The following is a 27223-nucleotide window of genomic DNA, read 5'->3' on the forward strand; positions in this document are numbered from 1 at the left end:
TGGCTGTGTGTGTGTGCGTGTGTGTGTACGGTGAACCAGAGCACACAATCCTAGTGCCATAATCCCTCCGTGATTTACCGCAGTGACGGTGAACTTTGGAAAACTAGCACTCGATAAATCTCCGGGATGTGATTTTGTCCACCCTTTGCTGCGCTATGACTATGCAATGTAGCCGGATGTGAGTGAGAGTGAATCATCCCCCTGTGTCTTCTCTGAAAGGTGCTGTGCTTTCAGGTTTCCCTATTACGGAAGGTTTCGCTCAGAAATTGCTTTTGACTCACAATATTTTTTCATATATACCGCTGCTCCGTTGGATTGCTGTTTAGTTCCTCAGTGGCACTCTGAGCTCCACGTCTATTTTTAGCGGTCACCAGATGTCTTGCTCTTAAGTATGTTATTATTTTTGTACACCCTGTTCATGTCACCTAAAAAACATATGATATGCATGAGAATGTAGGCTAAGTATTTAAGGATCTCGGCTGGCCCTAAGAAGACACATGGGTCCTATTCCTGGAGCTCAGCTCAGAACAGCTGGGACAGTGCCAGAGTCCCAACTCCCATTCCCACCCTTCACACACACACACATCCAAATGATATGCGTGTTCACTGTGTTATCGTGTGTCTTTGGACAAAAGCACCATTCGTTTTAGTGTCAACACTGACTATTTATAGTGGGATGCAGAACATCCGAGGTCTTTAAAGTGTTGCACTGTGTTCTCCTCCTCTACAGTGAACTACTGCAGAGCTACAACAAATAGCCTGTTGTGCATCATTTTCACAACAGTATGTAGTATCAATCAACCAGAGAGAGTCAGGCTGTGTCTATTTGCTCACATTCTCCAATGCAGTCTGTGCTCACTCAGAGAGGTCCATATTTGTATCCATCAGAAGCCATTTGTGTCTGTGCAATGTTTCTGCCTGAGTAACAGCCTGTTCTCCATTACTTACACAATGCCAGCGTGCCCCAGACCTGATGCAAGGCACAGATCTGCACTATAGGTACACCCTCAGTAAGGGAAGGAGGGAGGGGGGGCAGGCAAAGGAGAGAGATAGAAGTGTGGAAGAAAATGTGTGTGTGTATGTGTATGTGTGTGTGTGTGTGGGGGGGGGGGGGGGGGGGGGGGGGCGGCATGTGAACAGCACTCTTGCCGCGAGCAGTCTGGTTTTTGTACTCCCCACTCTGGAGACAAATGGCTCCTGTCCGTGCCGTGGCTATGCGTGAATGGAGAGCACGGTGAGGCTCTGCCGGATAGCTGTGCTGAGATAGAGGGAGGCACCACACACTATTTGTCTCCCGGTTGCCTTGATGGAGCCTTTTTCCATTAAGCCTCACACTGAGGGTAAAGATAGGCACCTGTTTGTGTGCTAACCTGCTGTTCAGTTCTGTGTCCTTTGCTTGAGGCATGTATTGTTGCATGAAAATTGTATTTGTGTAGATTGTATGTGATCTAGATGGCAGAAACGTAGGGAGGATGCTTAGGGAGGATATCATTTTCACCCTATTTTGAGCAATGCAGAAATCAGTGCTCAGTTAGCTGAAGTTAGTTAGCACAGTTAGCTAAATCGACTAATATGTAAAGTCCCACACACTGAGAATTCAGTCCTAGTAGACCATTTATTTATTTATTTATTTGATCAAGGTCAGTGATGCACCAAAGATCTAAAGACTTACCCTCTGATTTGTAAAACCACTAGATATAAATGTTCATTCATCTGCACTACATAACACATGTGCCCTTCTCTCAAATTCTACCCATCTGTTTTATGATCCAATCTGCTCAATAGCCAAGAATTGCCCCTGGCAATGGTACATGTTTGATGACCCCTATCACCACAGGGGACACATTGGTCCTGTATTTCCCAGGGCTGTTGAATTTGACTGTACACTGTGCGAACAGAGTCATATCATTCTTCGCAGGTGAATCACATGGAGTAATATTTGTATTGTTTTTATGACAATATATGATTTTAGAGATAGGATTTCACATCTATGGAGGTGTACGGAGTGGAATTAGGTGAATTGGCCCGGTATACTTAATATGGAGTACACCTGATGGAACATTGATATCTTACTGTTGAACATTGGTATCTTACCTGACAGTATAATGCTTCCCTTCTTGTCAGTGGCACACAAGGTCATTTCCAGATCATTCCAGAGATGACTTAGTAGACAGGAATGTCTATGAAACTAGGAATGTAGAAAAAAATGTAATCATTAGGTCTCAAGAATGCAGTTGGTTTAGTCTGTTTTTACATTGGATCCTTTTAATGTTACAGGGGGATGCAAGTCAGCAGAGAGTTACTGTATTCAGACTTGTTAGGACCAGACCGAGTGTGAAAGTGTGAAGGTTAAGTGCAGCAGAAGGAACAGAGCAGTGTGTGTCTGTCACTGGCGTGCCATAGCAGCTGTCTCTCTGTCTGTCTGTCTGTCTGTCTGTCTGTCTGTCTGTCTGTGACTGTCTGCCTGTCTGTCTGTCTCATTGCACAGCAACAATAGCACCCAGCTCAGGCATTCACACATGGGCAATCTCCTCTAACCTGTCCTCCACAGGAGGTATTGGACATAGTGCAGTCAGCACAATAAGGCAGCTAGTGTTTATGTGATGTTGCTGCTCACCTGGACCGTTCCGTGAGGAAGCCTGATGTTCAGACTCGTTCAGCCTCGCAAGCGGAACCAATCCCTCAGACCCTGCCAATGCAGCTGTCTGATTGACAAAGGGCCCTTACAGATCTTTTTTGTCGGGTTCCCTTCACTCCTGACCCCCCGTGAAATAAACGCCGGTACCACGTCACAACATTACGGCTCCTCTTTTCCGCCACAAATTCGCCTCCTGTCCCTCTCTCATTTTAGCCACTGACAGTCCGATGCTTTAATGCTCTAGTTATAGCGATGAATGACCCCATGTAATTGAAATCAATAAACTTGCAGCTCTGGCTGGGCTTTGTGCTGAGACGCACACTTTGTGTGGAAGAATACGAGGAGGGATTGGCTCAGCCTCAGCCCGGCCACACATACCGCACTTGGCCGGGAAAGTCAGCGCAACTTCGCAAACTTGGTGTCCTCCTGTTGAATGCCCAATCTGATTCCATGCACGTGGCAACACATGAATTCTTCAACAAATTTGATTAATGGTGAGCTACTAACGTAATTTTTCTTTCCCTTTTTCCCCATTCTCCTCTTTTTTTCTCTCTTTCTATCTCTTTCTGTCTTTATCCATCTGCTTGGTTTTCCCAGTCACAACCAGAGGACGACTGCCTTCCGGCATCCCGTGACGGGACAGATATCGCCTGAAAATTCCGACTACATCCTGCAGGAACAGTGAGTACTCCCCCTCTTCTCTCTCCTCTGCAGCAGATAAGAGTTCTTACACGTGCGTGTGCCACTGTTCACACCAAGGTCGTGTGCTGGAGAAGGGCAGAGCAGACAGCAATCAAGTCCGATTAGAGCGGTTCTGTAGTAGTCTCCCTGCAGAACACTACAAACGTACTGCTGAACTTCCAGGAACTAACCCGCAGTGAATGCTGCATTTTTTAAAAGTCTGACCCAGAGGAGAATACTGACCATTATAATCGTAATAACCATAGTCAAAGGATGACAGCCTGACTTCTAATGAACACAGATTTATTCATGACTTTTTCACCAATCCACATAGCGTGTGCACATGCCGAACCCCTGATTGCAGTTCCAACGTTTCTGTATTTTTGTTAAAAAGTTATGATTGTAATTGAATTTATGGTAATGAGCCAGCTATCACTCACATATGCCTTTGGCTACGGGCACAGTTGGAGTCGTAAATCTGGCCCTGAACGTCAAAAGATAATGATAATGACGACTATTATTATTGCTGCACACTGCCTCAATAGGTAAAATTGATGATCCTCAGTTTATAGCCAAAGTAGTAAAGCTGATTGAATTGAGCCATTCATGTCTTGGTCGGTCTCAGAGATAAAACAGCGGGAGTTTGGTGGCGTGAGGTGCAGTCATGTTTGCTCCTGTGATCTATGTTTGAGTGCTTCTGTTGCTGCCTGCTGTTATGGATGGCTGTCCTTGGGGCATTGACAGATGCAGTGCTTGCCATGATTCGATCTCAAAGCAGTTCGCTGTGCCATGATGTGACACATAACTGTCCTCAAGGTGTTAGTCTGCATTTGTGTCTGTCTGTGTGTTTCGGGACGTATTCAGAAGCAGTAACTCATACCTGTCCTCTAATGCGAGGTGTGCCATAGCGGTGTCGGCTCGTATTCCGCTCTCACCTCTGTGCGGTGCCTCCTCTCAGCCCAGACCTCGTTCTCTCGCCGGGTCTCTCTCCACTAAGCTGGGATTTGTACATCATCAGGAGAGCTTTTAGATCGAAGGCTTACATTCTCTGCCATGATTGGGCTTGTCCAATGACTTGCTAATACCTCGAGCGAGTTTAGCGGTGTAGCTTTTTGCATGATCGCACAAAAAAAGATTTATCACCAATCCCTGCCCGTGGAAACACACAAACAGGTGACATGAATTACAGTCACCTCTGTCATCTGTTTTCCCTCTTCTCGGATTAAATCTGAATGCTTGGTAGCACATTCTCCAAAAAAAATTCACTTGCAGAGGGTGAGGACATGCAGAGAAGATACACAGACACTCACAGACAAACAACATTGAACGTTTATGTGAATATAGCAAGTGCTTATCAAGAGCATTTTTCACAGGCATGGGACAGGGCAGCCAAATGCTCCTGGCAGGTCCTGATTGATACTGCTCATTAGTGACTGAGTGTGTGCCAGTGGAGCCTCGCCATATGCACTGGTCAGACGGGAAGGCTTGGGCAATGCCGAGCTTTAGCTGCAACCGAGCAGTGACGTCTGTGGCATTCCTTTAACCCACCGCAGTATTCTGACTGGCAGACGTCCCAGCAGGGGGGCTGGCATGGGGTCTGTGCGGGTAAGGACCTTATCTCAAGACCTGCCACTTTGGATAGGAGAGGCTCCTGCGGTGCCGTTTCTATTGGTAAAGCTGTTTGTGTCTTTCGACCCGGAATGTTCAGAGGGACACTTGAGAGGGAAGAGGAGCTGAAGAGACATGACTTATCAGGGCTGCTCCATATCTGGTGGCCTGGCTACTTCAAGGCTGCTATTTTTACTCTAGTCCTGCTTATTTTACTTCATCTCCTACTCCTTCCCTCCTTCCTGCTCTCATCCCTTGCAGGATGAATCTCTCATTCCTACCCTACCACCACCACCACCACCACCTCCATCCCCCTCCCCACTCTAGTTTTAGACTTGAGCCCTGCCTAGCAGCTGTGGCATGTGGTGGTCAGGGGAAAACACGCTGGCTCTGCAGCTATGTCCTCACCCACAAGCTGAATCTCTGTCAGGCCAACCTGAATGCTAATTGTTGCCAGCCTGTGTGTTGTCTCCTGGCACCAAGGAGACAGCCAGGCATTTGAGAAGTATGCTCGCATATTGTTGTCCACCTTTGTAGTCACGAATAACAGCGAGTCAGTGAAGCCTTGATGAAAGTCTGCAGACGCAAGTTCGGCTTTAACTAGTAACCTTGCTGGCTAAAACCATAGAGATTTTATACTGTGCTACAGTTGGTTCTGTACGTGTCTCACGGCTGATGGGTTGAGTATTGATCTCCCGGTTGAGAGGAAGGATTGAGGTGATTATTTGACCTGAATGTGGCCAGCGGTTTTGGCCATGCTGCATTGTCTCCCAAACAAAGGCTGACTACTGCAGATAGCTGCACACTCTCCCCAGAACAGAGGAGGCAACGCGGCTGTCTAAATTATTTACTTGGCAGAAGGGACACATCAGATAACAGTGATTCCCATTACGCCGAAGAGCCATCAGACATATCCTAAAGGAGAATAATAGCCCTGCCGTACACAAAACAGCTTACACCTTTATTCTAGAGTTCTCACAGTGTTGTTTCCCCAAAGACCCTGAAACGGAAACTGTTTGTGAATTTAGAGAGTTGCTCTTCTTGCTGAAAGGGTCCACAGTTACAGAGAGTCACTGAGTCATGGTGATAATTAATTTCCTCTGATGTTGTGCGTTAAGACATGCAATCTTTTGCTAACTATTACTTTTTAAGAGTTTGGTCTGGCACTAGAGGGGCCAAGCCTTAATTGCCTCTATCCCCGTAACACTGGTGGTGGTACATAAATACTTCAGCCTTTTGTGTAGGGGAAGGGAAGTGCAGTAAATTGTTGAGTCACTTCTGAGGCTCATCTTGAACAACAGGAAGATTTTATAAAGAATGTGGAGGAGGTGAGACGTGATCCTGCATCAACTGCATGACCCTGTTCTTAATCTTGAGCAAATAATTGTTCAGCTATAACAGTGTTCGCTAATCATAATATTTGAGCATCGTTCCGTGGGTTATTTACAGTGTGCTCTATCAAGACTTGCGACTGCAAACAGGGACAAGAGAAGTGCAGTAGTCTGAGTTCTATAGGCCCTTGCTCGGGAGTGGCACTATCAAGATGAAGAGGTCAAGCATGCGGCGAGAAGAATGTGGTTGTTTCTCTCAGGTGACGGCCTAGTTGGCCAGAAGCCTGGAATGCATGTACCGTAGCCTTCCACAGCGAAATACTGTCACATAGCTCAGCTAGGTCCAGAGAAACGGTTCAAAAGACGGTGGAGGTAAACAATATGAAAGAGCAAATAAAACCAGACCAGGTCCCTTGACACCCGGGCAAACGTGCTGTAAAAATAGCTGGATGTTGGCCAATGCGTGGGGGCAAAGAGAGTGAAAAGCCGGTGTCAGGAGGTTAGTTTTGTTCCACTGTGGAGGAGAATCTCCATGGGCAGAGCCGCAGTAGTTTCCTGCTGTTTTTGTGTGCTGCCCCGGTTCTGGACACCACCTGACACCTCGGCCAAAGGGAACCGCTCACGTTCCACAGGAAAAAATACTAATTACGACCCCCTTTTTTGTGCGTCCGCAGAACAATAGGGGCTCGGTTTCTGTCATGACAGCAGCGTAGCTCTTCCACTCTCACCTCTCAGCAACGCTTCTTCCTCCTGCAAGCATAAAGACACACTAGCTGCTTGGAAACTGATGTTTGGTAAGTTTTCCCTGCTTGTTGACGACCACCTCGAGACCTTTAAGATACGTCAGAATGTAGCATGGCTTCACAAGTGTGTATATAAAATTAGACACTTGGGATGTCTGTAACCGCTGAAAAGGGGGTTCCATTGAATTTCATTACGTAATTGAGGCTTGGTAGAATTCAGGTTTGTGAGTGATGCTTTGGGGATAGTGTTAATAGGTGCGGTGCCCAGATATGGTGGTGCTTGTGTGGGTGTCGCTGCCATGCTTGTCTGGGTACTACACTTTGTTGGAGCCCTGAGTGAAGGTTCTTGGCACCCACTCTCTTGACATAGCCTATGCCCCCCCCCCCACACACACACACACACAAAAACAGACAGTAAACCAGAGCTAAAACTCTCAATTTCCTACACACATTTCACACTGTCAATAGCAAAATTGGATATGATGCATTTCAGTTCCCAACACAACACTCATGACAAAATGATGTTTAGATCAGTCTGCTGTTGACCTGAAACATTGAACTCTGCTATCAATCTTCATTTTCTGTTTGCCCCTTCACTTTGTCACCATCAGGATCACATTTACTTTGGATGGATTTATGACATGGTTGACGTGATGATTTAGGAGGAGGGCGAAGGCCATTTAGGGATCCCCTCTCTGCTCTCTCAGTTTGTGCTTGTACAACCCCGCCCATGAATCATGGGTAATTTCTGTCTCCTCAAAGTTCAGAGTTCATCGCTAGCCCTGCCTATAGCTATTTGATGTCATCCTGCCCCATGTGCTTTTTGGAAAACTCTTCGGCTGAGTTCTGCAGACAGGCTGGCTTGTCAGTAAAGAAGATTCCATTACAGCTATAAAGATTTTTGTCAGCCGTCTCAGATGGGGAAACATTTAACATGCACAGTGCTGTCCAAATGAGAACATGTCAGTAATGCTGTATTTGGCTCCAAGTGCAGTATTTCTGTCCCAGACTTTTCATTGGACCATATCATAACAAGTAATCTCTTTTGCAGTCAGTTCATTGTGTTGTATTTCAGGGCTGTAGTAATGCTAGACAGACCCTTGGTTTAGTTGTGTTTATTCTTTGCATTTATTCACTTGTTTTGTGTTTGATACTGTAGACCTAAATGTAATGCTGTGACTCTCAAATAACATCAGGGTAGTGCCTCAGACTGCTGGCTCCTTGCCACTGCAGTGGCAGCTGCACAGACACAGAGGTGCCACTGCAGCACCTGAAAATATAGAGATCATTTCATAATCATTGGTAAAGGCAGTTGGCAGTGCGTTTACGTCGGATGCTCATTCATTACAGAAAAAGTAATGCTGAAAAAAACACAATTTTTTCATTTCTTAAGAAATGTCTAATTTCTTATGTTTTTGTCTCTTTCGTTTTTCTTTCTATGGATGCAAAAGGAACACAGGCACGTGCTGTTTGTTTTTGTCTGATCGCACCTGTATTGTGTCATTCTCTGTAGCGTCCAGGTCAAACTGAGGGTGTGTGCAAGGTCACGTCATAAATGTTGTGTCTGCTAGCTTACGAGCCATAAAGGGAATTGCCTTCAGTATTTCTGTTTTGTAAGAGGGGAGCCCCCCCCCCAATCTGTTTTGGATGGCATTAAAAGCGAATTTGTCCTCGCCTGGTACGGCAGTGTCACAGCGGTTCTGGGCATTTAGTCAAACATTCTGCTGTTCATTTATTATTTAAGGTCTTTTGGGGTATTTCTATACCTTCTGGATGGTAGAGAGTCACTTGGCAGTTGGTTGGCTTTGGTTTTTTCATTGACTGTAACCCATAGGGCAGGGGTACTCAATAGGCGGACCGCGGTCCGCATCCGGACCCAGACGCAATCAAATTTGGACCGAAGCCAAAATCAACCTTCTAATTTAATCATGATCCAAGCGAGTTTTCATTGGTGTGTGATTTCGCGCTATATATTTTTTTCCTACTCGATGTGGTTCATATCTTCCGTGTCCAATCCAGAGGTCCAATCAGGAGCTTTAATAACAACATCACTATGACAACTTACTCACTCAATGTTGGCCGCGAGCTCTGTGGAGCACGCAGGTTATGTGCAACAACGCGAGCAAATAGATTTGTGAACGGTATCTTTTTCTCGGCAAACGAAAATCATGGCGTGCTTTAAACGCGACAAAAAACGCAAATTAAAACAGAGTGGACTGACAAGTATGCATTTGTGCTGCCTGTGGGGAGCACAAAACCGATGTGTTTAATCTGCAACGAGACGGTTGCCCTTGTCAAAAGTGGTAACGTGAAACGTCACTATGAAACAAAGCATGCACACTTCGAACAAAAATACCCGCAGAACTCTGAGGTAAGGGGCAGAAAAATAAACCATCTGCAATCATACCAAGCAACATGCAGTGTAATAGTTAGATCAGCCACACAACAACAGTGTGCATACCTCAACATACTGTTGTGAGTCTGCCTTTTCAACCATGAATATGGTGAAAAACAAATACAGGAGCACACTCACTAATGAACACCTACATCAGTGCCTCCACCTGGCCTTCACACCTTTTATGCCCAAGTTTAAACCACAAAAAAAGTGTCACCTTTCACACAAATAAGGCCAGACCACATCACCTTTTGTGCATAGTTCGAAAGTTTTTGTTGGAGTTATGTTTTTGGATTTTGACCGTCACTGTTCCGGACACTGGACTGAATGGAAATTTGGCGAGTGGACCTTTTGGGTTTCTAATTGAGTACCCCTGCCATAGGGGCTCCAGAGGGATGTGTGCCATTTTGAAAAAAAACAAAACAACCTCCCAACTCTAAACATCTGCGCCGGCTTGACCTGAGCGGAGTATTCTGACCTGGAGTGTCCACTCAGTCCTTGGATTCCCTCTTGCAGCTCAGTCATATAGACAGGCTCTGATGGCTTAAGGCAACCTCCAGTGACCCTATGGCCCCAGGAACATGTAAATAACCCTTCTTCCAGTGCTTCGGTGGCCGAGCCGTAGACGTGTGACACGATGTGACTGTGGTGACAGCAGAATGCGAGCCACTGGAGATGGTGTGAAATGGTGTGTGTGTGTGTGTGTGTGTGTGTGTGTGTGTGTGTGTGTGTGTGTGTGTGTGTGTGTGTGTGTGTGTGTGTGTGAGAGAGAGAATGAAAGGGGAGTGGTTCTCTCCTTGGCCTTGCGGGTTGTTTCACACCTTCGTATCTTGCTGCTGCTGCTGCTGCTGCTGCTGCTGCTGCTGCTGCTGTCCAGTGCTGATGAAAAGGAGCAGAGAGACAGGTTCTCACTTTGTGGTAACACCAAGCAAGTCCTTCCCAGCTGTTTATACATGAAAGTTAAAAGCGTTTCATAGTACACCATTGTGTGGTCTCAGTCTGACATTTCTTATTCATAATCAATGATTATATCAATTTGGAGTCAGCTTCTTCTGTCTTGTATTACATAACTTTTATGATCAGTCTGTTATCAGCCCTGTAAAGTATTATTACACTGTCAGCTTTGACATGCTACAAACCACCCCCCAGTTTCCCAGGTAGTCACCAAGGGTTTTGGATAGGACCAGACATTTTTTGTGTCCTGAAAACATGTTCTGCACTCTTCTACATACAATGATCTCCGTGATCTTACCTGAACGTTTCATTTTCCTGTCAAATATGCCCTCAGGATACCATCATGGTAGATGATGCTTAGATTTATGCTTTAGCACAAAACCTTCATCAATTTCAGCCTTTTACAGAACACTACTTCTGAGGATTTTCCACTTCAGCCTATACGTATGCCCCTTCAGACCAAAGACTAGTAATTTGATGTCTTGACAGCGTCTCAAAGGAGAACTTTCAGTTGAATGACATCTTCATTGTTCTCTGCAATATTATGTTCACTCGAAGCTCTCTCTTTCTCCCCGCCTCAGGACAAACTCCCGCATGTCCAAACCACCGCCAGACCACAGGCCACCCAGCATGGTCAGCGAGACCTCCACAGCTGTGACCACATCCACAGTGGACGCCACCTCAGGGTCTAAGGTGAGCTGACCTTTAGGGGCAAAGGTAACATGAGCTCAGAGTTAATGTTGGTATTATGATCCTCTGAATCAGAACCTCCCAGGTGGTATAATTTGACTGCAATTCCCCTGCAATGCCTTATCTGGATTTATACAGCAGGCATCTTTGATTAGACACTCAATCAATTCTATGTAGGTTTTTGTCCAATGGAATGCAGAGAATTTGTTTATTCTTCTCTTGCATTGTACCTCTTATTTTGATTAATGGCCTTAGGCCTTAATAGGTTAGTGATTTTTTTTCTTCTTCTTAGCACCTCCAATACTGATTGAATTTCTGCTGCAGTTTTGCAGGTTGTGGCCACACGCAGCACGCAGCGGCGTTGCATTGGTTGACTGTAAAACTGTTTATGCAGTTTGTGCCGTGCTGCAGAGACTGGAGGAAGTGTACTGCAGAGTGATTACATTCTCACTGATACAAGCAGGCACTGAGGGGAGATATGTGTTTGGCACAAAAGATGTCCAACAAAAACACCCTCAAGCCACTTAATAATAGCTATTCTACTCAGCGAGATGATATCACAAATAATTGTACGGGGTATTTCGCCTCATTAATTTCAGAAACAGTTGTCAGGCTTTTTATAGTTTGTACTGAGTGTGCCTGTTTGTGTGTGTGTGTGTGCGGAGGGGGGGCGGGGGGTGTAGGCATATGCACAGAATGATTAATAATGATGACAAATTGTCTTGAAAATCCTATGTCAGTAATCGACTAATCACTCAATCACGCAATCAGTTTGACGCAAAGTAGTTCTTATGACATTTTAGTTGTTCTGCTCCAGGTCAGCGTTTTTCTACACGCTAAATTCTCATCTGTGGCCCAGGGTGATCCCCCTGCTCCGGCGTTGTGGGGGGTGTATATCTGACACCAACCCCATCTGGAGGGTGATTCAGTGGGCCTGGGAAGCCGCTGGCACTGGGTCCATACCAGCCCAGGCTGGCGCCCTGTACCCTCATGTCGCTGCCCACTGGCATTGGCCACAGCCGGGATGCCATCTCCTACGCACGTTTCCGGTGTTGACACCTGGCTGTGTGAATATGCAGCTTTGGCAGGAGGCGGAGGATGGGTTGTCAGCGTAGGAGGACGTCTGAGGACTGCCGGGGACTGGCGGATCAGTGTCAGTGTAGTATGAGATTTGACAGGCGGATCAATCAATCCTTGAGCTTCAGATAGATCCACCCTATCAACACCCACCTCCATGCCGTGGTCCGTACACACTTCACTGAACATTAAAGCATTGTTCTGTGCTCACTGTTTGTCACATTCCACCAAGTTTCATGAGTCAGTAATTATGTCTCTAGAGATTTGTCTTTTGTCTATACGCTTTGCTGTTTGGTGTAGCGTCTATAAACACCTACACTTGTGTGGTTTGTCACTCACATGATCACTGTAAAGAGCCCTCATTTGCCTTGAACCTGTTTCAGGCCATGTTGAATCAAGTAACGACACTCTATCTGCCTTATGCTGGTCTGTATGAAAGATTATCCGCGCTGTGAAATGGATACCTAATGTATATGTTAACCCGATGTGTATATCTATTTATAAACATACAACATATATTCCATTTGCAGTGGAAGGTTCTGTGAGCCATTTATAGGAGCTGGTTACCATACATTGACGTTATTTTGCAGGTGCTGAGTCAGAGAATGAAATATTATTTCTGATGTCTTCTTTGCTGTAGATGACCACAGAGCATGCAGTTAGCTAATGTTAATGTCATTGTCAGCTCATGTTTATCTCATCTTTAGCTCATCTTTGTTGGCCTTGTGTGTAGGGCAACATTTCAAGTGTTCTCGCCTTGCTTTCACGCTTGGTGTTTTCTGTCCCCAGAGAGCTTTTAAAGTATGGCGTGGTCAGCAGGAGAGTGACACACACACACACACACACACACACTCACTCACACATACACACAGTTTAATGGGCCCGGTTCAGAGGCAAGCAGGCAGTAGCAGATGTAAATGTCTCTGAGCTGATACTCAATTTTGCTCAGCTGAGCGTTCAGCTGAACACTTCTCGGGAATGGGGGTGGGAGAGTGACCGAGTGGGCCCAGGAGAAAGTGTCGCTTTGAGCCTCGTGAAACCCACCTGGAGTGTGCGATTACGTTGCTTATACCTCTCATAGTCTCTAAGGTACCTGACTTGTGGTGGTAGCATTTTATGAGGAATCAAAGTGCTGTTGGGGAGTGGGGGCCAGAAGATGTCAGCATCGTAAGAACATATAACCCTTCTAACTTGATATCTGTGAAACATAAAACCTCTCCCGAAGTACCTTGCCAGTCCTAATGAACTCATTGAAATTCCAGAGGTGCGTTATTGCAGAAACATCCACATGTTGTGGGTGTAGGTGAGAGTTGGGAGGATTGATGAGTGATGGAGTGTGTGAGATGAGATTTATATATTTATTTATTATGCGTTGTTCACCCTTGCGCCGTCTTTGTGTTCTGACGGAGAGCAGATGGTGTGGAGCTGTTTATGAGCAGATGAATGGGCTGCTTTATCTCCTTTCCTGTTTGCCTCAGGTCCCCAAGAACGGTGGGAAGGTGCACAGCTTTGGGAAGAGGGAGCAGGCCATCAAGAGGAACCCCAACATGCCGGTGGTGGTGAGGGGATGGCTTTACAAACAGGTGAGGGGAGCTTGGAATATAGAATGAATTGTGTGTGTGTGTGTGTGTGTGTGTGTGTGTGTGTGTGTGTGTGTGTGTGTGTGTGTGTGTGTGTGTGTGTGTGTGTGTGTGTGTGTGTGTGTGTGTGTGCTGTCTAAATGGATATAGTTTATGAGAGATAGCACACGTTTCTGTATGTCTATACTCTGAATGTATGTGCGTGTGTGTGTGTGTGTTCATGTTCATGTATACACATAGGTAGCTATGTCGTCACGGTCTTAATGAACATTGTGAACATCCACTGTGGTTCAATAACAAGTCTCCCGTGTACACAGCAAGACCCGTAGATTCTGTCAACATGATAAACCATCAATGTGTGACCGTGCTTGTTGTTTGTGTTTGTGTTTGTGTGTGTGTGGGCTACACAAATATGCAAGCTAAACACTCACACTTTCTATTATAGCAAGCTTCAGTTGCTTTCTACAGATAAGACTGATTGTAAGTCAAGCCAAACAAGAACTACGTTAGGATGCCACACAGTGTAATCAGTCCATCAGTCCACTTAAAGTGTGTGTGTGTGTGTGTGTGTGTGTGTGTGTGTGTGTGTGTGTGTGTGTGTGTGTGTGTGTGTGTGTGAGCGAGCGATTGCAAGCTTAAGTGTGTGTTTGATTGAGTCTCATGTCATGGCCCAGGAACACGTAATGAATGTTTGGGTAGTGAATGTAGAAATCATGGCTGAACACTAATGAAACCCTAATGAAGGGACCTCGGTTGGGGGAGTGAGAAACCCCAGCTCCGCCGGCAGGCAAAGGAACACACACACACACACACACACACACACACACACATGTGCGTGCGCACGCCTCTTTGGAGCAGGGCAGAGCCGCTGGCTGAACTCAATTCAATTACAGCGGCTGTAATGATATGCATGGAGCCCCACGCTTTCTATGCGCCTGGCTCCTCTCCTCCTCTCCTCCGCTGTAACACCACCGCTCCCCTGCTAATGTGGCTAATTAAAATGCAGTGCAACCTTTTTTGTGCTCTCACCTTCAGGACGGCTCCGGAATGAGGCTGTGGAAGCGCAAGTGGTTCGTGTTGTCTGATTACTGCCTCTTCTATTACAAAGGTGAGTCACGGCAGCAGCCCACCCGCCTCACTGACAATCAATTTGCAGCGGCCGAGCGAGTCGATCCAAGTGGGCGCATTGTCGAGAGATATGGAATCAGTTTCGGCAGGCCCTTTTTGATGCAATTAAGTCGATCCCAGAGCACAACTTTTAATTACCGTAGGAGGCACTCGGCAACCGCACAGCCACTCCCCAAACTATTAAACTTGACGTTTGATTTAAAGTGTGGGATTACTTCAAAGAAAACTTTGGTATTAAGTACCCTCGTGTGCTTTTTTTTCAGATACTTAACCTGCTCCTTATTTTTGTTTTTTTCTGTGGAAAAAAAAAAACATTCTAATGAGATGCGATGCTGATGCTTAACCTCCCGGGAGCTGTAAAAGTGGTAACCTTGCTGAAATCATCCATCAGCGGAGGGCTCATTTACTAAGGGTGTGTGCCCCCGCGCTGCAGCCCCTCCTCTGACTGCTCGCACTCTCACGCCTGCATGCAGTCAGGAAGCGCCGGCTCCCCTATAGGGAGGCTCACCTTGAAAACCCCTTGAATTATTTCTAACCCAATGCGGCCCATAAATTCTGCCTCGCTGCTATTGCTGATTCTACTGCTGCAGCTGCGTAGAGTCATGCGTCAAGCCTCTCTCTATACGTGGAGATTGTCTGCTGCGCTTTCTGAAGCGTGTGATGGCACCTGAGCTCGGAGGGGTCAGGGGTGTGGGAGCCATGCTGGGGGCTGACTGATGCCCTGTGGCTAGGGGACATAAACGTCTTACTTGTGTCCCCCATCCAACAGACAGCCGGGAGGAGACGGTCCTGGGCAGCATCCCCCTCCCCAGCTACGTCATCTCGCCGGTGGAGCCTGACGACCACATCAGCCGCAAGTACGCCTTTAAGGTAAAATGCCCAGACCCCTTCTGTGTTTGATAAGGCAGTAGGCTTCATTGAGAACCCCATGTGTCGAAACACAAGCAGCATAACATTGTGCCATTACACACTACGTTCCTACCTATTTGACATGACCCAGAACATAGGACATCCTCATCTACCGAAAATTCACTGCCTGCTTGCAATCTCTAGCTGTAGTCTGATGTTAATTGGCCAGACCAGTGGCGCACTTTGTGGCTGGAAGGCTATGGCCCTCATTATCTGTGACTCTGTGAGGGGGGTTGGCAGAGGGCACAGCGGTGTGGCCTCTGATGCCCGCTAAAGGCCTGCCGTCACTAGGATGGCGCAGCGGAGGAAGCTTCTGTTCCTGCAGCCAAGACAGAGCTGCCTCCCTGCTTGACAATTAAGCAGCAGCTGTGGATGCAGTTGTCAAAGCACATGGCAGGAGACTCGGATACTTTCTCAAAGCACAGTTTATGTTTGGTGTTTTGCAACATCGGAGTTATTTGAAGTGAAACATCCCTAACAAATGTAAACAAAACATTCCCAGTCTTATCTCTGTTTAGTGCGTTTTGACAGCTGCAGGGTTTATGCCTTCACTCCTCACTTCCAATTAGGGTATAAAGCAGGAAGCTGAACAATGACACAGTATGTGTGTGTCTGACCACAGCAGTAGTGCAACATCACACACTCTGTTGCGCGCACCATAATAAACATCTTTAATTAGTGGCTCACATAATTGGTCATATTTATCACCTTTGTCAGGATTCTCCTTTAAAAGACTCCTTGAGGTGCTCCTTTGTAATATGCCTTTAATTAAGTGTCGATAGCCTGAAGCCTTAGTTTGACCAACTCCCTTGCTTGTCTGATCAATGTGTGAGTGCTCCTGTGTGGATGAGCTCTAATAATTGTGCTGATAATCTGCTGTGATATCTGCTGTAACGGACAGATTGTGTTCTCATATCCTGAGTGTGCCTGTGCCTCGCTCGTGGCCCAGAATGACCTCCCTTCTGTTCGTCGGGCCGCTGTCTGCCTTCTGCTTCTGTGCTCCAGATGCATGGCATATCGTTATCAGTGTTTAAACCAGCCTGTACGCGGGTGGTCTAGTTGCCCTATCCTGTGGTGTGTCTGTGTCTGTGTCTGTGTCTGTGTGTCTGTGTGTCTGTGTGTCTGTCTTCTAACTGCTGAAATGTGTCTCTGTGTGCCACATGGAAAACCATCAACAATAAACATGTATGGGTGGGTTGTGGCAGTGGTCTGACAAGCACACAGACACTCACTCTCTTCTGCTTGGAGTGCCGCAACATGGCAGCGGAGCCTGGACTTCAGTTTCAGTTTGGATGCAGTTGTTGAAATTCCTGAGCATTGCGGTATTTCTCCTGGTTATCCAAGCTACAAAAGCCAGGAAGTTCCACATCTCACATTTTGAGCATATGATCCATGCCAAACATGAAAGTATTTATTTGTCTCACAGCAGTTCCTGTGTTGTAAATATGTCCCAGTGTAGTATTTATGTTCATCTGGACACCACTGATAGTCAGACATGTTTTACTGCGAGGGTTAGAGTAAGACGGTTCTCTGCTTTCTGGCAGTCTGTGACCCAGTAGGACTGATCCTGCTCCATTCCATGTCTGTCAGCGACACATTGTCATCACCAGCGCTAGCCTGTGCTAGTCAGTCTCCCAGGCTGGATCCCCCCACCATCCAACCCATTGCATGCCTTTTCCACACTCTTCTCCAATTTCCCTGGCCCGGCATGGGAACCGCATTATACCAGGCACTTTGCGTGTGGCTCAGTGGAGCGGAACCATTCACATTTACAGACCTTTCTTGAGTTTATTTGGTCCAGCCGTGAATCGTGATTTTTTTTTTTAAACTCCCTTAACAGGGAATTTGAATCACTGGGAGTGAGAGGTTAAGTCATTTGACGACGCTCTGTGCCCCGCAGGGTAATCAATTTCAACTTAACCTTTTGGAATTAGACAACAACAAACCTTCCTGCGCCTGGCAGCCCTCCTGCTTCAGTCAGGGTGTGCCAGTCAGGGTTCGAGGGAAGGACCCCTTTGCTCCTGATGTATTGATGGACGAGGCACACACACCACCTCTCTCCCTTCCTCAGTGCCAGCCAATGCCCCAATGCCCCTTGAGAGCCACGAGCTGCAGTGCTTGAGGAATGTGGGTGGGGATGCCCGCAGGCTGGTCATATGTGGCTCTGTTTTATTCCCTTTGTACCAGCGTGCCTCCCCCCCTGGGGCACAGTGTGCAGTGAGGACTCGTTCCCTCCCCTGCTGCCCACCCCTCGTCAGCAGCCCCCTCTGCAGCGCACGCTGACTTTATAGCATGGAGTTACTATGACAATAGCGCCTGCAGGTGGATTAATTATACATGGGCTGTAGAGAGCGCAGCGCCTATTCTCTGATGTCTCTCTTTCTGCTCGAGCCCTGGAGTGGTGTGCGTGCCGGTGCCGGTGCCGAGTGAGGGGTGATCCAGCTAAGTACTCCTGTGGTAATTAGCTAACATGTATTACAGAGGCCTCGCATCACCTTTGGTCCTCCACAAGGTATACTCTTTAATGTCGATGGATATTTAATGGGAGCGGTGAGGTAGCTGTGAATGTACAGTTCGCGATGGTGCTGCTTCGTCTGGCTTCTTTTGGGATTACTGCCTTTTTGCCAAGGATCAAACGCACGTTGTTTGTCTTGGACGTTGGAGAGTCTTGTGAACTTTTTTTGTGCGTTAGACATCTGTTTTAGGTTTAAGACTAGGGAAGTGCTGTCAGTGGATACCAGAAACAGATTCCCCTTTTCTGTCTGTTCAAAGAGATGGGTTACTGGGCGGAAAGAGATGACTACGGTCACCATATGTGACCTCTTTTCTGCCTCGTACTGATATAAAAACTCATATTGGACACTTGAACAGTATTCAATAGTGAAATTAATCATTGACTGTAAGTCATTGACTAATACACCATGAATGACCGCACCACTGATTGTGGTTCAGCTCGATAACATTTTAGAACCGTACATTGCATTTCCTAAGTACATATAAATAGAATTTGCTACATGCTAAATTTAAAAGTAGCCAATAAACTTCACATATTTGAAGTTTGTAAATATTACATAATGATTTAAAGACAAAACCATCTCAGAGGATAAGTGGAAACATGTGATGGCTGATTTGTTTGGGATTGGGTAAATAGCTTACTGATAGATTACTGTCAGGACATAAGGACAGTTTTAGCAAATATGACAAAAAGTTATTTTCATCAGGGTTCCCTACTTTAGGTTCAAGTGGTTCTCAATATATTGAAATGCATCAGTGTCGCCCCCTATGGACATGTCTGGGAAATGCAGGACATTGACCCTTGACCAGCCCTTGGCACCCTTACTCTTTCCCCTTGTGCCACCTCGTGTGTAGTGTTGTGTTCTGGTGTGGTGTGGTGTGCTGTTCTGGTCCTGTTTCATCCCTGCTTCCTGCCAGCGTGCTCTTTGTAGTACTAACGGTGTAACAGTCCCTCTTTTTTACACCCCACAGAGTTGGTCACAAACTACCTGCAACCCCAACAGGGGCAAAATAACTGTTTGGTTTACTCTCCTATAAAACATCTTTTGAATTTTTTCGCCAATGACACCTCCTCTTCTTTTGTTCAACTCAACTCACTGTGTTTCTCTCGTTCCCTATTGGTGGATTGCTTCCCCCCCCCCCCTCCCGTTGGGACCCGGTGGGGGCACTTTTGGGAGCGCGCCCGTTCCTCCTGGAGGCCTCTCCTGAGACACTCAGGCGCCCTCTTGCATGAATAGGTATTTGATTTCACTTCATTCTCATCCCGGGACCATCACCATCACCCTCCACCTGCCCCACACCCCACCCACCAGACCGGGGTGGAGGGGATGCACATATTAGATATGTGCATCGTCAGGTTCACCCCATATGCATGCCGTGTTTTACCTGAAGAATGGGCAAATACCAGTGTTGCTTTATTTAAACCACCTAATGAGATGTCCAAGGCTGAGGCCCTCACTGAAGCCAACTAATTGTGCTGAATCGCTGAATTGACATTCCCCTTAAGGTTTTGGCCAAAAAACGTTATGCTAATGTCCTGCTGCACTGGTATTTTCCTGTTCCTTGCCAGTCAGCATCACTGTGTGGTGTCATCGCTGGGGCTAGCATGCTAGCGTCGGCTAGTAGCCTCTCCTGTTGACTCTCCACCCTGCTCTCTGCACCACATTCCCACACACCTCTCCAGTTTCATGGGCCTTCCACAGGGATCATCACTGTCATCATCATGTCACTGACCTGGCTATGAACTTAGCCTGGGGTCCAGGAACTACAGCTTGTTCCTTGTATGTACTGTATATAAAAGTGAGAGATGTGTCTTTCTTGTGGTTGCTGCACATTTTCATTCCCAGCTCCAGCTGTTACCTTTGGTCGGAGTGTATTGTACTGTACTGTGTATTTTCCTGTTGAAGCTTATTTTGGCATTGTATTTTTTACAGCTTTGAAATACTGGACACAAATCACAGATAGCCCGCCAACACCCTGAAAGCCATTGAAAGCCAACTTTAGCTCTATTCCTCTATTCCACTCATGAGGACAATGAAATCATCCAGAACCGTCCAATGAAAGCCCCATACAAGCAAAGCCTAATCTTATCTCCCTCGAAAGTGGACCCTGCAAAGAAAGTCACGGTGAAAAGAGGTCTGAGAAGTAGGGAGTGTTCGGAATGTTGCTATTGTTCGTTCCCGTTAGTTCCACACTTCATTTTTCACCCATGTCACACTATTTGAGATGTTAACTATTTGCGCACAGTCTGTATAATCTGTATATTTTGAGAGAGAGAAAATATCGATAGTTTCTATACATTGCAGCAGTGATGGTGCCTCAGCCTCAAAGCTGACTACAAGGTTCTGCCAGACTGAGAAATAGAAAATGAATGGCAGTTCCTGATTTCATGAATTCAATTGCTGTTATTGCTGTGGTTTCAGAGGCATTACCTGTGGGTGCCACTGGCACAGGCAGTTGCACAAGCATCATTAAATTGTGCATACTTCCGTAATAGGTTTTTAGAGATGGCTTTATGATGCAGTAGATAATTTCGTCTAATTGAATATCCCTAGAAGTTGTTTCAGTTACATTGAAGAGCATTTAGAGAGGTCTCACTGCTCTAGAGTATAATTTGTGGGAGAGACCAGGCATTTGCAGGGTTGTGTGATTAGTTGCTTTTTAATACATGAGTGGCTATAAATTGTTGTATTATATTTCAGAGGGAAGAAAGGATGTGTGTTTGTGTGTTGGTGTGTGTGTGGCGTGTGTTTGTGTGTGTGTGTGCATATGCGTGTATGTGTGTGTATGCGTGTGTGTGTGTGTGTGTGTCTGTCTGTGTGTGTGTGTGTGTGTGTGTGTGTGTGTGTCTGTCTGTGTGTGTGTGTGTGTGTGTGTGTGTGTGTGTGTGTGTATATGCGTGTATGCGTGTGTGCATGTGTGCGTGTGTGTGTGTGTGTGTGCATGCATGAGTGTGTCTCTGTGTGTGTGCAAGCGTGCGTGCGTGCTTGTGTGTGTGTGTGTGTGTGTGTGTGTGTGTGTGCATGCGTGTGTCTGTGTGTGTGCATGCGTGTGTCTCTGTGTGTGCATGCGTGTGTCTCTGTGTGTGTGTGTGTGTGTGTGTGTGTGTGTGTGTGTGTGTGTGTGTGTGTGTGTGTGCGGGTGCGTGCTTGTGTGTGTGTGCGTGTGTCTGTGTGTGTGCATGCGTGTGTCTCTGTGTGTGCATGCGTGTGTCTCTGTGTGTGCATGCGTGTGTCTCTGTGTGTGTGTGTCTCTCTGTGTGTGTGTGTGTGTGTGTGTGTGTGTGTGTGTGTATGTATGCGTGCACACTCAGCCACACTGTTACGTTGCATGTCCCTCTCTGCTCCCCCACATGTCTGCTCAGCACATTGTGTGGAGTGAATCAGTCGGGCTCACGCTGGAGCTCCTGTGTCAGATTAACTGGGACTCTCCCTTGTCCAAACAGGCATTGTCATCCCCACATTGGCCCGTATGATCAGCAGACTGAGCAGACACTACCCTGGTCATTTGATCATGATATTTAATGTGTGGGTCTCCTCTAAAGGCACTATATACTTATGCATGCAGTGCCACTCTGAGGCTGTAACTGCGCACACAATCAAACTTAATGGACTGTAGGATTTGAGGTCACCATTGTTTGATAGAGTAGAGCTGAAGAATGAGTAACAGTATGCCGTAATGGCTGTGGGTGGGTGCGGAGGTGTGGTGGGGTGGGGCTCTTGCCCATAACGGGTCTCAATCCTGTGAGTGTAATCGTGAGGCCAGGGGCGGGAGAGGGGCTGGGCCGGGCCGGGCCGGGGCAGTGGGACAGGCCCAGTAGAGTATAATGGCCTTGGGTGGGACTGTGTAAAGTTGCTGAGCTGGGCTGTGATTAGACCGCCGGTTGTCAGTGGCAGCCGTGCCCCCCGCCAGGAGGGGGGCAAGGTTAGCCCCCGGAGCTGCGGGTTTGGCAGGGCAGCAGATTTAGGGGGAGCAGACAGGGTGGGATGAGTGCCTCGTGGAGGAGCACCGCCGAGCACGCCTGGTCTTAGGGGGCTGAAGGTACTCGGGTAAGGCGCTCAGAGTTAGCGCGTTGGTGTTCTGTGTTTGAGTGTGTGGGGTGGGGTGGGGTGGGCTGTTTGCTGGTTCTGTCGCAATCGTGGGTTTTTAAAAAATGATGTAATTTGTTTCCCAGAGGGATTTTGTATTGGCTAACACCCTTGCAATCATTTTCTTGCAGGATGTGTGTGTGTTTGATTAAAAAAGTTATTTGCCTTTCTGCGTTTATAAATCATCTCAGGGGGTGAGCTCACATCTGAGTCTGATAAGGGATAACCTGTTTTATTATCGCCACAACTGTAATACATATGATATTGATTTTCTGTGTGACATTGAAGATGATACGAGGATGCAGGATCCTCTCCTTGTGAAGGCTACCACTCTAAGCACTCTCTTCAAATGTCTCTCTCGTGGGAATGCACCGGGCTTTGACACCTCCTCCAGCTAGTTTCCATTTAGCATCATTTGCATGGATCCTTTTCAGCGCTGATAAATGGACTTTCCTTTTGGAGGTGCTAATTGCTTTTTTTCGTGCAATTAGTGCGGCGCGTTCGGCAGGCAGTCTTGTTTAACGCATGGCAGCATCTAACTCCTCTCTAAAGGTGCCGGACCGGCTGGGAAGACGCCAACTTCTAGCACCTGAGCTGCTCACTGGCCTCACACACTATGTCCCCTCCGCTCTCTGTCCCTCTCCCTCTCACTCTCTCTCACTCTCTCTCTCTCTCTCTCTCTCATACACACACGCACACACACACACACACACACACACACACATTTACACTCACATAAACACACACACACACACACACACACACACACACACATATTTACACACGCTCACTCTTGACTCACTCTGTCTCCACAGGCCACCCATACTGGGATGCGCTCGTACATTTACAATAAGAACTCTGTGATTGGCTCGCAGGCCGAGCACGGTGGCATGCGCACATACTACTTCAGTGCCGACACGCAGGAGGACATGAACGGCTGGATCCGGGCCATGAACCAGGCGGCCCTCATGCAGAGCCACGGCGTCAAGAGGTGAGCCCTCACACACACACACACACACACACACACACACACACACACACACGTTTACATACTGTATACGCACACTCAGACACATACACATGCAGAATGATATAGATTTACAGTATATGATACTGCACATACGTAAACACACACTACGTGCTCACCCACACACATCACAGGGGGCTATTTAGGGTTAAAGCTTAGCTATGGACTGAAGTGAGAACATGAGAGAAGTAAAGTAAACATGACAATATGAGTTTGAGATCTGAGCCAAGAACTATAGACACAGGAATGCAGAAAAGTCAAACACTAGGATGAAATCAGTGTAATGTAGTGTAGAGTGTGTAGCAGGGGGGCAGGGACTGAGCGCTTCAGGGGGCCCGGTCCAGTACTGGAGGGGACCAGGACCATGCCAGGTAGTACAGTGTTTCTTTTATTCAGACTGTTCAAGTGGGGGTCCACTGTCTCTGTGCACTGTGACACTGTGAAAACACAGGTGTGTGCATATGCACTCTGTTCATATAACTCATATGCACTCTGTTCTATAACTCTCCACTCTAACGGTGGAGTCCTCCGCATCTCTTCACACAAAGTCCCCTCACTGGTTCATCTAAAGCCTCAGTGGCAGCACTCTCCAAATCCAGAGCAGATAGCTCTGTTGCATTTAAACTGGAGGCGAAAAGGGTGTGTGTGTGTGTGTGTGTGTGTGTGTGTGTGTTGATGCGATTCACATTTGTTCTATTTTGCCTCATGAGACTCAGCGTGTCATTAGTTTGCTGTCTTCTGATGTTTTCTCAGTGACTCAGGGGAGGAAGGTGCACAATATATCAGGCATACCATTGTGTTTGTGTCATACAGTACATCAGTTTAACTCATATCTCCCAGTATGGTTTTGACTGGAGTTACAGCTATGTAGTCTGCAAAATGGCAGCTTACTATGACTGTCTATGGTGTGTGGTTTTTACATGTGGGTGTCTTTCTATGACAGAGTATGGGTGTGTCTGAATTTATACTCCTATGTACAGTTTGCTGTGTGTGTGTGTGTGTGTGTGTGAATATATGCGTCTTTTGGATGTAAATATGTACATTGTCCTGTGAGGAAGCTTCGTGCTCCAGGCTCCTTGTGTGAGTGTTAATGTGGCTGGCTGCAGTTGCTCTCTTTGCAGCTCTCTGGGAGTGCGATCACTGCGGCAGCCTTGCCTGCTCCCTGAGCCAGCTGAGTTTGGGCCAAATCCCTCCAACCTCCCCATCCCCCCACCCCTCCGGTGTAGCTCCGGGGCTGAGGCAGAGGCACAGCCAGTGGGCAGAGCCTCCACTAAACTCCTCTCTGATCTCCTCTTCCAGGCCTATCAGCATCACATCACTACACCTCAAAGAGGAGAGCGTTAGCCAGTCCGCAGCTAGATTAGTGCCTGGACGGAGCTAAGAAGCACACATTTGTGACTAATGTTTCTTGTGATGCGAGCTGAAGCGCGGATAAGTGTTATAAATAGGCTGATGCTAGACTCTGTGATTGGTCAGGTGCACTCGTCTTCCAAATTGGTCAGCCACAGTGAGGATGGATGTAAACTGTAGCCTGCAGAACCGTGGTGTACATTATTCTGACCAAGTACAGCTTTTGGGTTCTCTCGTTCAGCTCTGGACTAATGCTTATGCCTTACCGCCATCTTGTGGCCTATTGCATACCTTGCAGTCATCTTAGTAGGAAAGTCTTGTAGGGATTTTCAGCGTTGTAGACCGTGGGTTCCATTCAAATATGTTTTTATATTTTTGTGTTATGTTTGTTTAGTGTTGCCAACAGTGAAAGCAGTCCAACTTCTGAAGCACTTGGTCAGCATCCTGTGTAATATCCACACTAGCAATTCTATTTGGTTTGAGTGCAAATGAGAGGTTCCTATATAAATAAGAGATTCCTATGGAGTGCTGTTCTCAGCTATCTGTTTTCCCTCCTGTTCTGGAAGCCATCAGGAGTGTAACAATATTTGGAAAGGCCCATAAAATCCGCACTGTGAGCAGGCTGGATTTTTATGATGACGCACTTCCACCCTGTCTGCTGAAAATGAGTTTGTTCATATTTTGTGTACAAACCATAACTGCATATTTATTGCAGGATCTTTTTTCCTTCTTTTTTAATCGTGCCTGTGTGACAGTTGATTCATCTGTGCAAACACCTGACGTGTCAGGTTTCGGAGGCGAATACTCCGGTGATTTATGGAAATGGCTGTATTGCTGGACTGAAAAAGTCACACAAAAAATGATGAGTCTGATGAATTGCACAAGGCAAAGTCTGGGGCCCATTAATTAACCCGACTGCGGGGGTAAATGATGTGTCCAACCAGCTGAGCTCACACTCTCACGGATGGAGGGGCTACTTCTGGCTCTTTGTCTTAGAGACAAAATGGCTGTCACAAGAGAAACTTCATTTGCCTTTTTCTCTAATTTTTTTTTTTGGTGTTTTTTTTTTTGGAAGCGTTCCCCTCCATGGCTTCTCCCTTGGAGACGAGAATGAAAATGTATGAGTGTGCATTTGAGTGACCGCTTCCCCTGTGGGCCTTGTGCTTCCAGTAATGGCAAAAGAAAATGCATTTAATGAGCCTGTCCATTTTCTACCCGTCCCTCTCCAGGCCATCACTCAAGTGGGGAAATTGCCCTCCAAAATGCTTCAGGTTTAATGGCATAGTTCCAGCAGCTTCATATCTGGAGCTGGATGGTCCTCATTTCATCGCCTGTTTCAATAGATCAAGCCTGTGCCCTCCCTCTGTATGCTGTTTCACAGGGAAGGTGACAAGGTTTTTTTTTTTCTTTGACTGAGGGGAGATTAGTTAAGACACGGGTGTCTGCCTCCATTTGAGCGCTCCACTGAGGGGTGAGACGGAGCGGCGGGTGAGGATGGGGTGACGGGGGCCAGTAGAGGAGCTGACGGATGAGAGAGGGAGGGTGACTCACCCGCCGTTTAAACAAAGTTTTGACAGATAAGCCACAGGTCCGTGTCCCAGTGGACGAGCCGAGAGTGATTTTTATTGTTCACGGTCATCATTTTTCTTCTTCCTCCTCCTTTTTGTTTTATTTTGCCGTCCCCGCAGAGAGATTGAGAGGCCAGAGAAGCTGGAGCAACAGGCAGTCCCGCAGACCAATCACGTCAACAACTGCAGCAAGAGCTCCTCCCAGCCCGAGAGCCTCTACCAACCGGAGCGGGGCGAGGGGCAGAGCAAGGACATAGATAGAGCGGAGGCGCTGGCCAGGGTGGGGATGGAGGTGGAGGTGGACGGGCTCTCGCCGGAGTCGGTGGCCCCCTCGCGGCCCTCCTCCACCCTGCCATCCACCCATCGCAACGGCCTCCCCTCTGGCCCCGGGGCCCTGCCCCTAGAGCAGAACGGGAACGTGGTGTATAAGAGGGGCCTGGTGCAGCGCGCCGACACCGAAAAGCAGGTTCAGAGGAAGACGGCCCTGGCCCAGGTGGAGCACTGGGTCAAAGTGCAGAAAGGAGACTCGAAGAGGTTAGTGTGACAACCGTCCTAGACTGCTCTGTGTCTGATGGTTTATCTAATCCCAGCAATTTAGTGTCCCACATACCCCACAAACTGCCAGATCCTCCCGAAAAGTGGAGAAAAGTTGTGTTTCCCTAGAGATTAAAAGATAACGTCACCCTTGTAATTACCTTTGTGTGTAATTCTGTTGCAGCCGTCATGCACTTTTTTGTCGTGAGAGAGTTGCACAGACTCTGAGAACATTACAGAGGTAAAAAGAATCTACTGTGTAGTAGTGCCCTCTGTTGGTTTCAAGTGGTAGTGCATCAGATCAGTCTTATTGGCCACAGTAAGACTTGCAGAAATACTGTAGGCTTGGTATGAGATACCAGTGATTTCATATATGCAGTTATAGACATTCCTGTAGTAGTGACTTTT

The 27223-nt window shown here is 47.0% G+C and overlaps 1 protein-coding gene across 7 annotated transcripts in view; it reads left to right on the forward strand.

The window, feature by feature from the left end:
* The window catches only part of plekha7b (pleckstrin homology domain containing, family A member 7b), an 88670-nt gene that overhangs the window by 39789 nt on the left and 21658 nt on the right, over positions 1 to 27223 (forward strand). For 6 of the 7 annotated variants that reach the window (XM_031569501.2, XM_031569500.2, XM_031569503.2 and 3 more), the window contains 7 exons: positions 3236 to 3319; positions 10932 to 11043; positions 13596 to 13700; positions 14733 to 14805; positions 15595 to 15695; positions 23152 to 23327; positions 26402 to 26815. In XM_031569501.2, the coding sequence (XP_031425361.1) occupies positions 3236 to 3319; positions 10932 to 11043; positions 13596 to 13700; positions 14733 to 14805; positions 15595 to 15695; positions 23152 to 23327; positions 26402 to 26815 (1065 nt within the window). The remainder of the gene's footprint in view (positions 1 to 3235; positions 3320 to 10931; positions 11044 to 13595; positions 13701 to 14732; positions 14806 to 15594; positions 15696 to 23151; positions 23328 to 26401; positions 26816 to 27223) is intronic. The other variant, XM_031569502.2, reaches the window with a different exon arrangement.

The sequence above is a fragment of the Clupea harengus genome, chromosome 6, assembly GCF_900700415.2.
Source record: "Clupea harengus chromosome 6, Ch_v2.0.2, whole genome shotgun sequence".
NCBI classification, from domain to species: Eukaryota; Metazoa; Chordata; class Actinopteri; order Clupeiformes; family Clupeidae; genus Clupea; species Clupea harengus.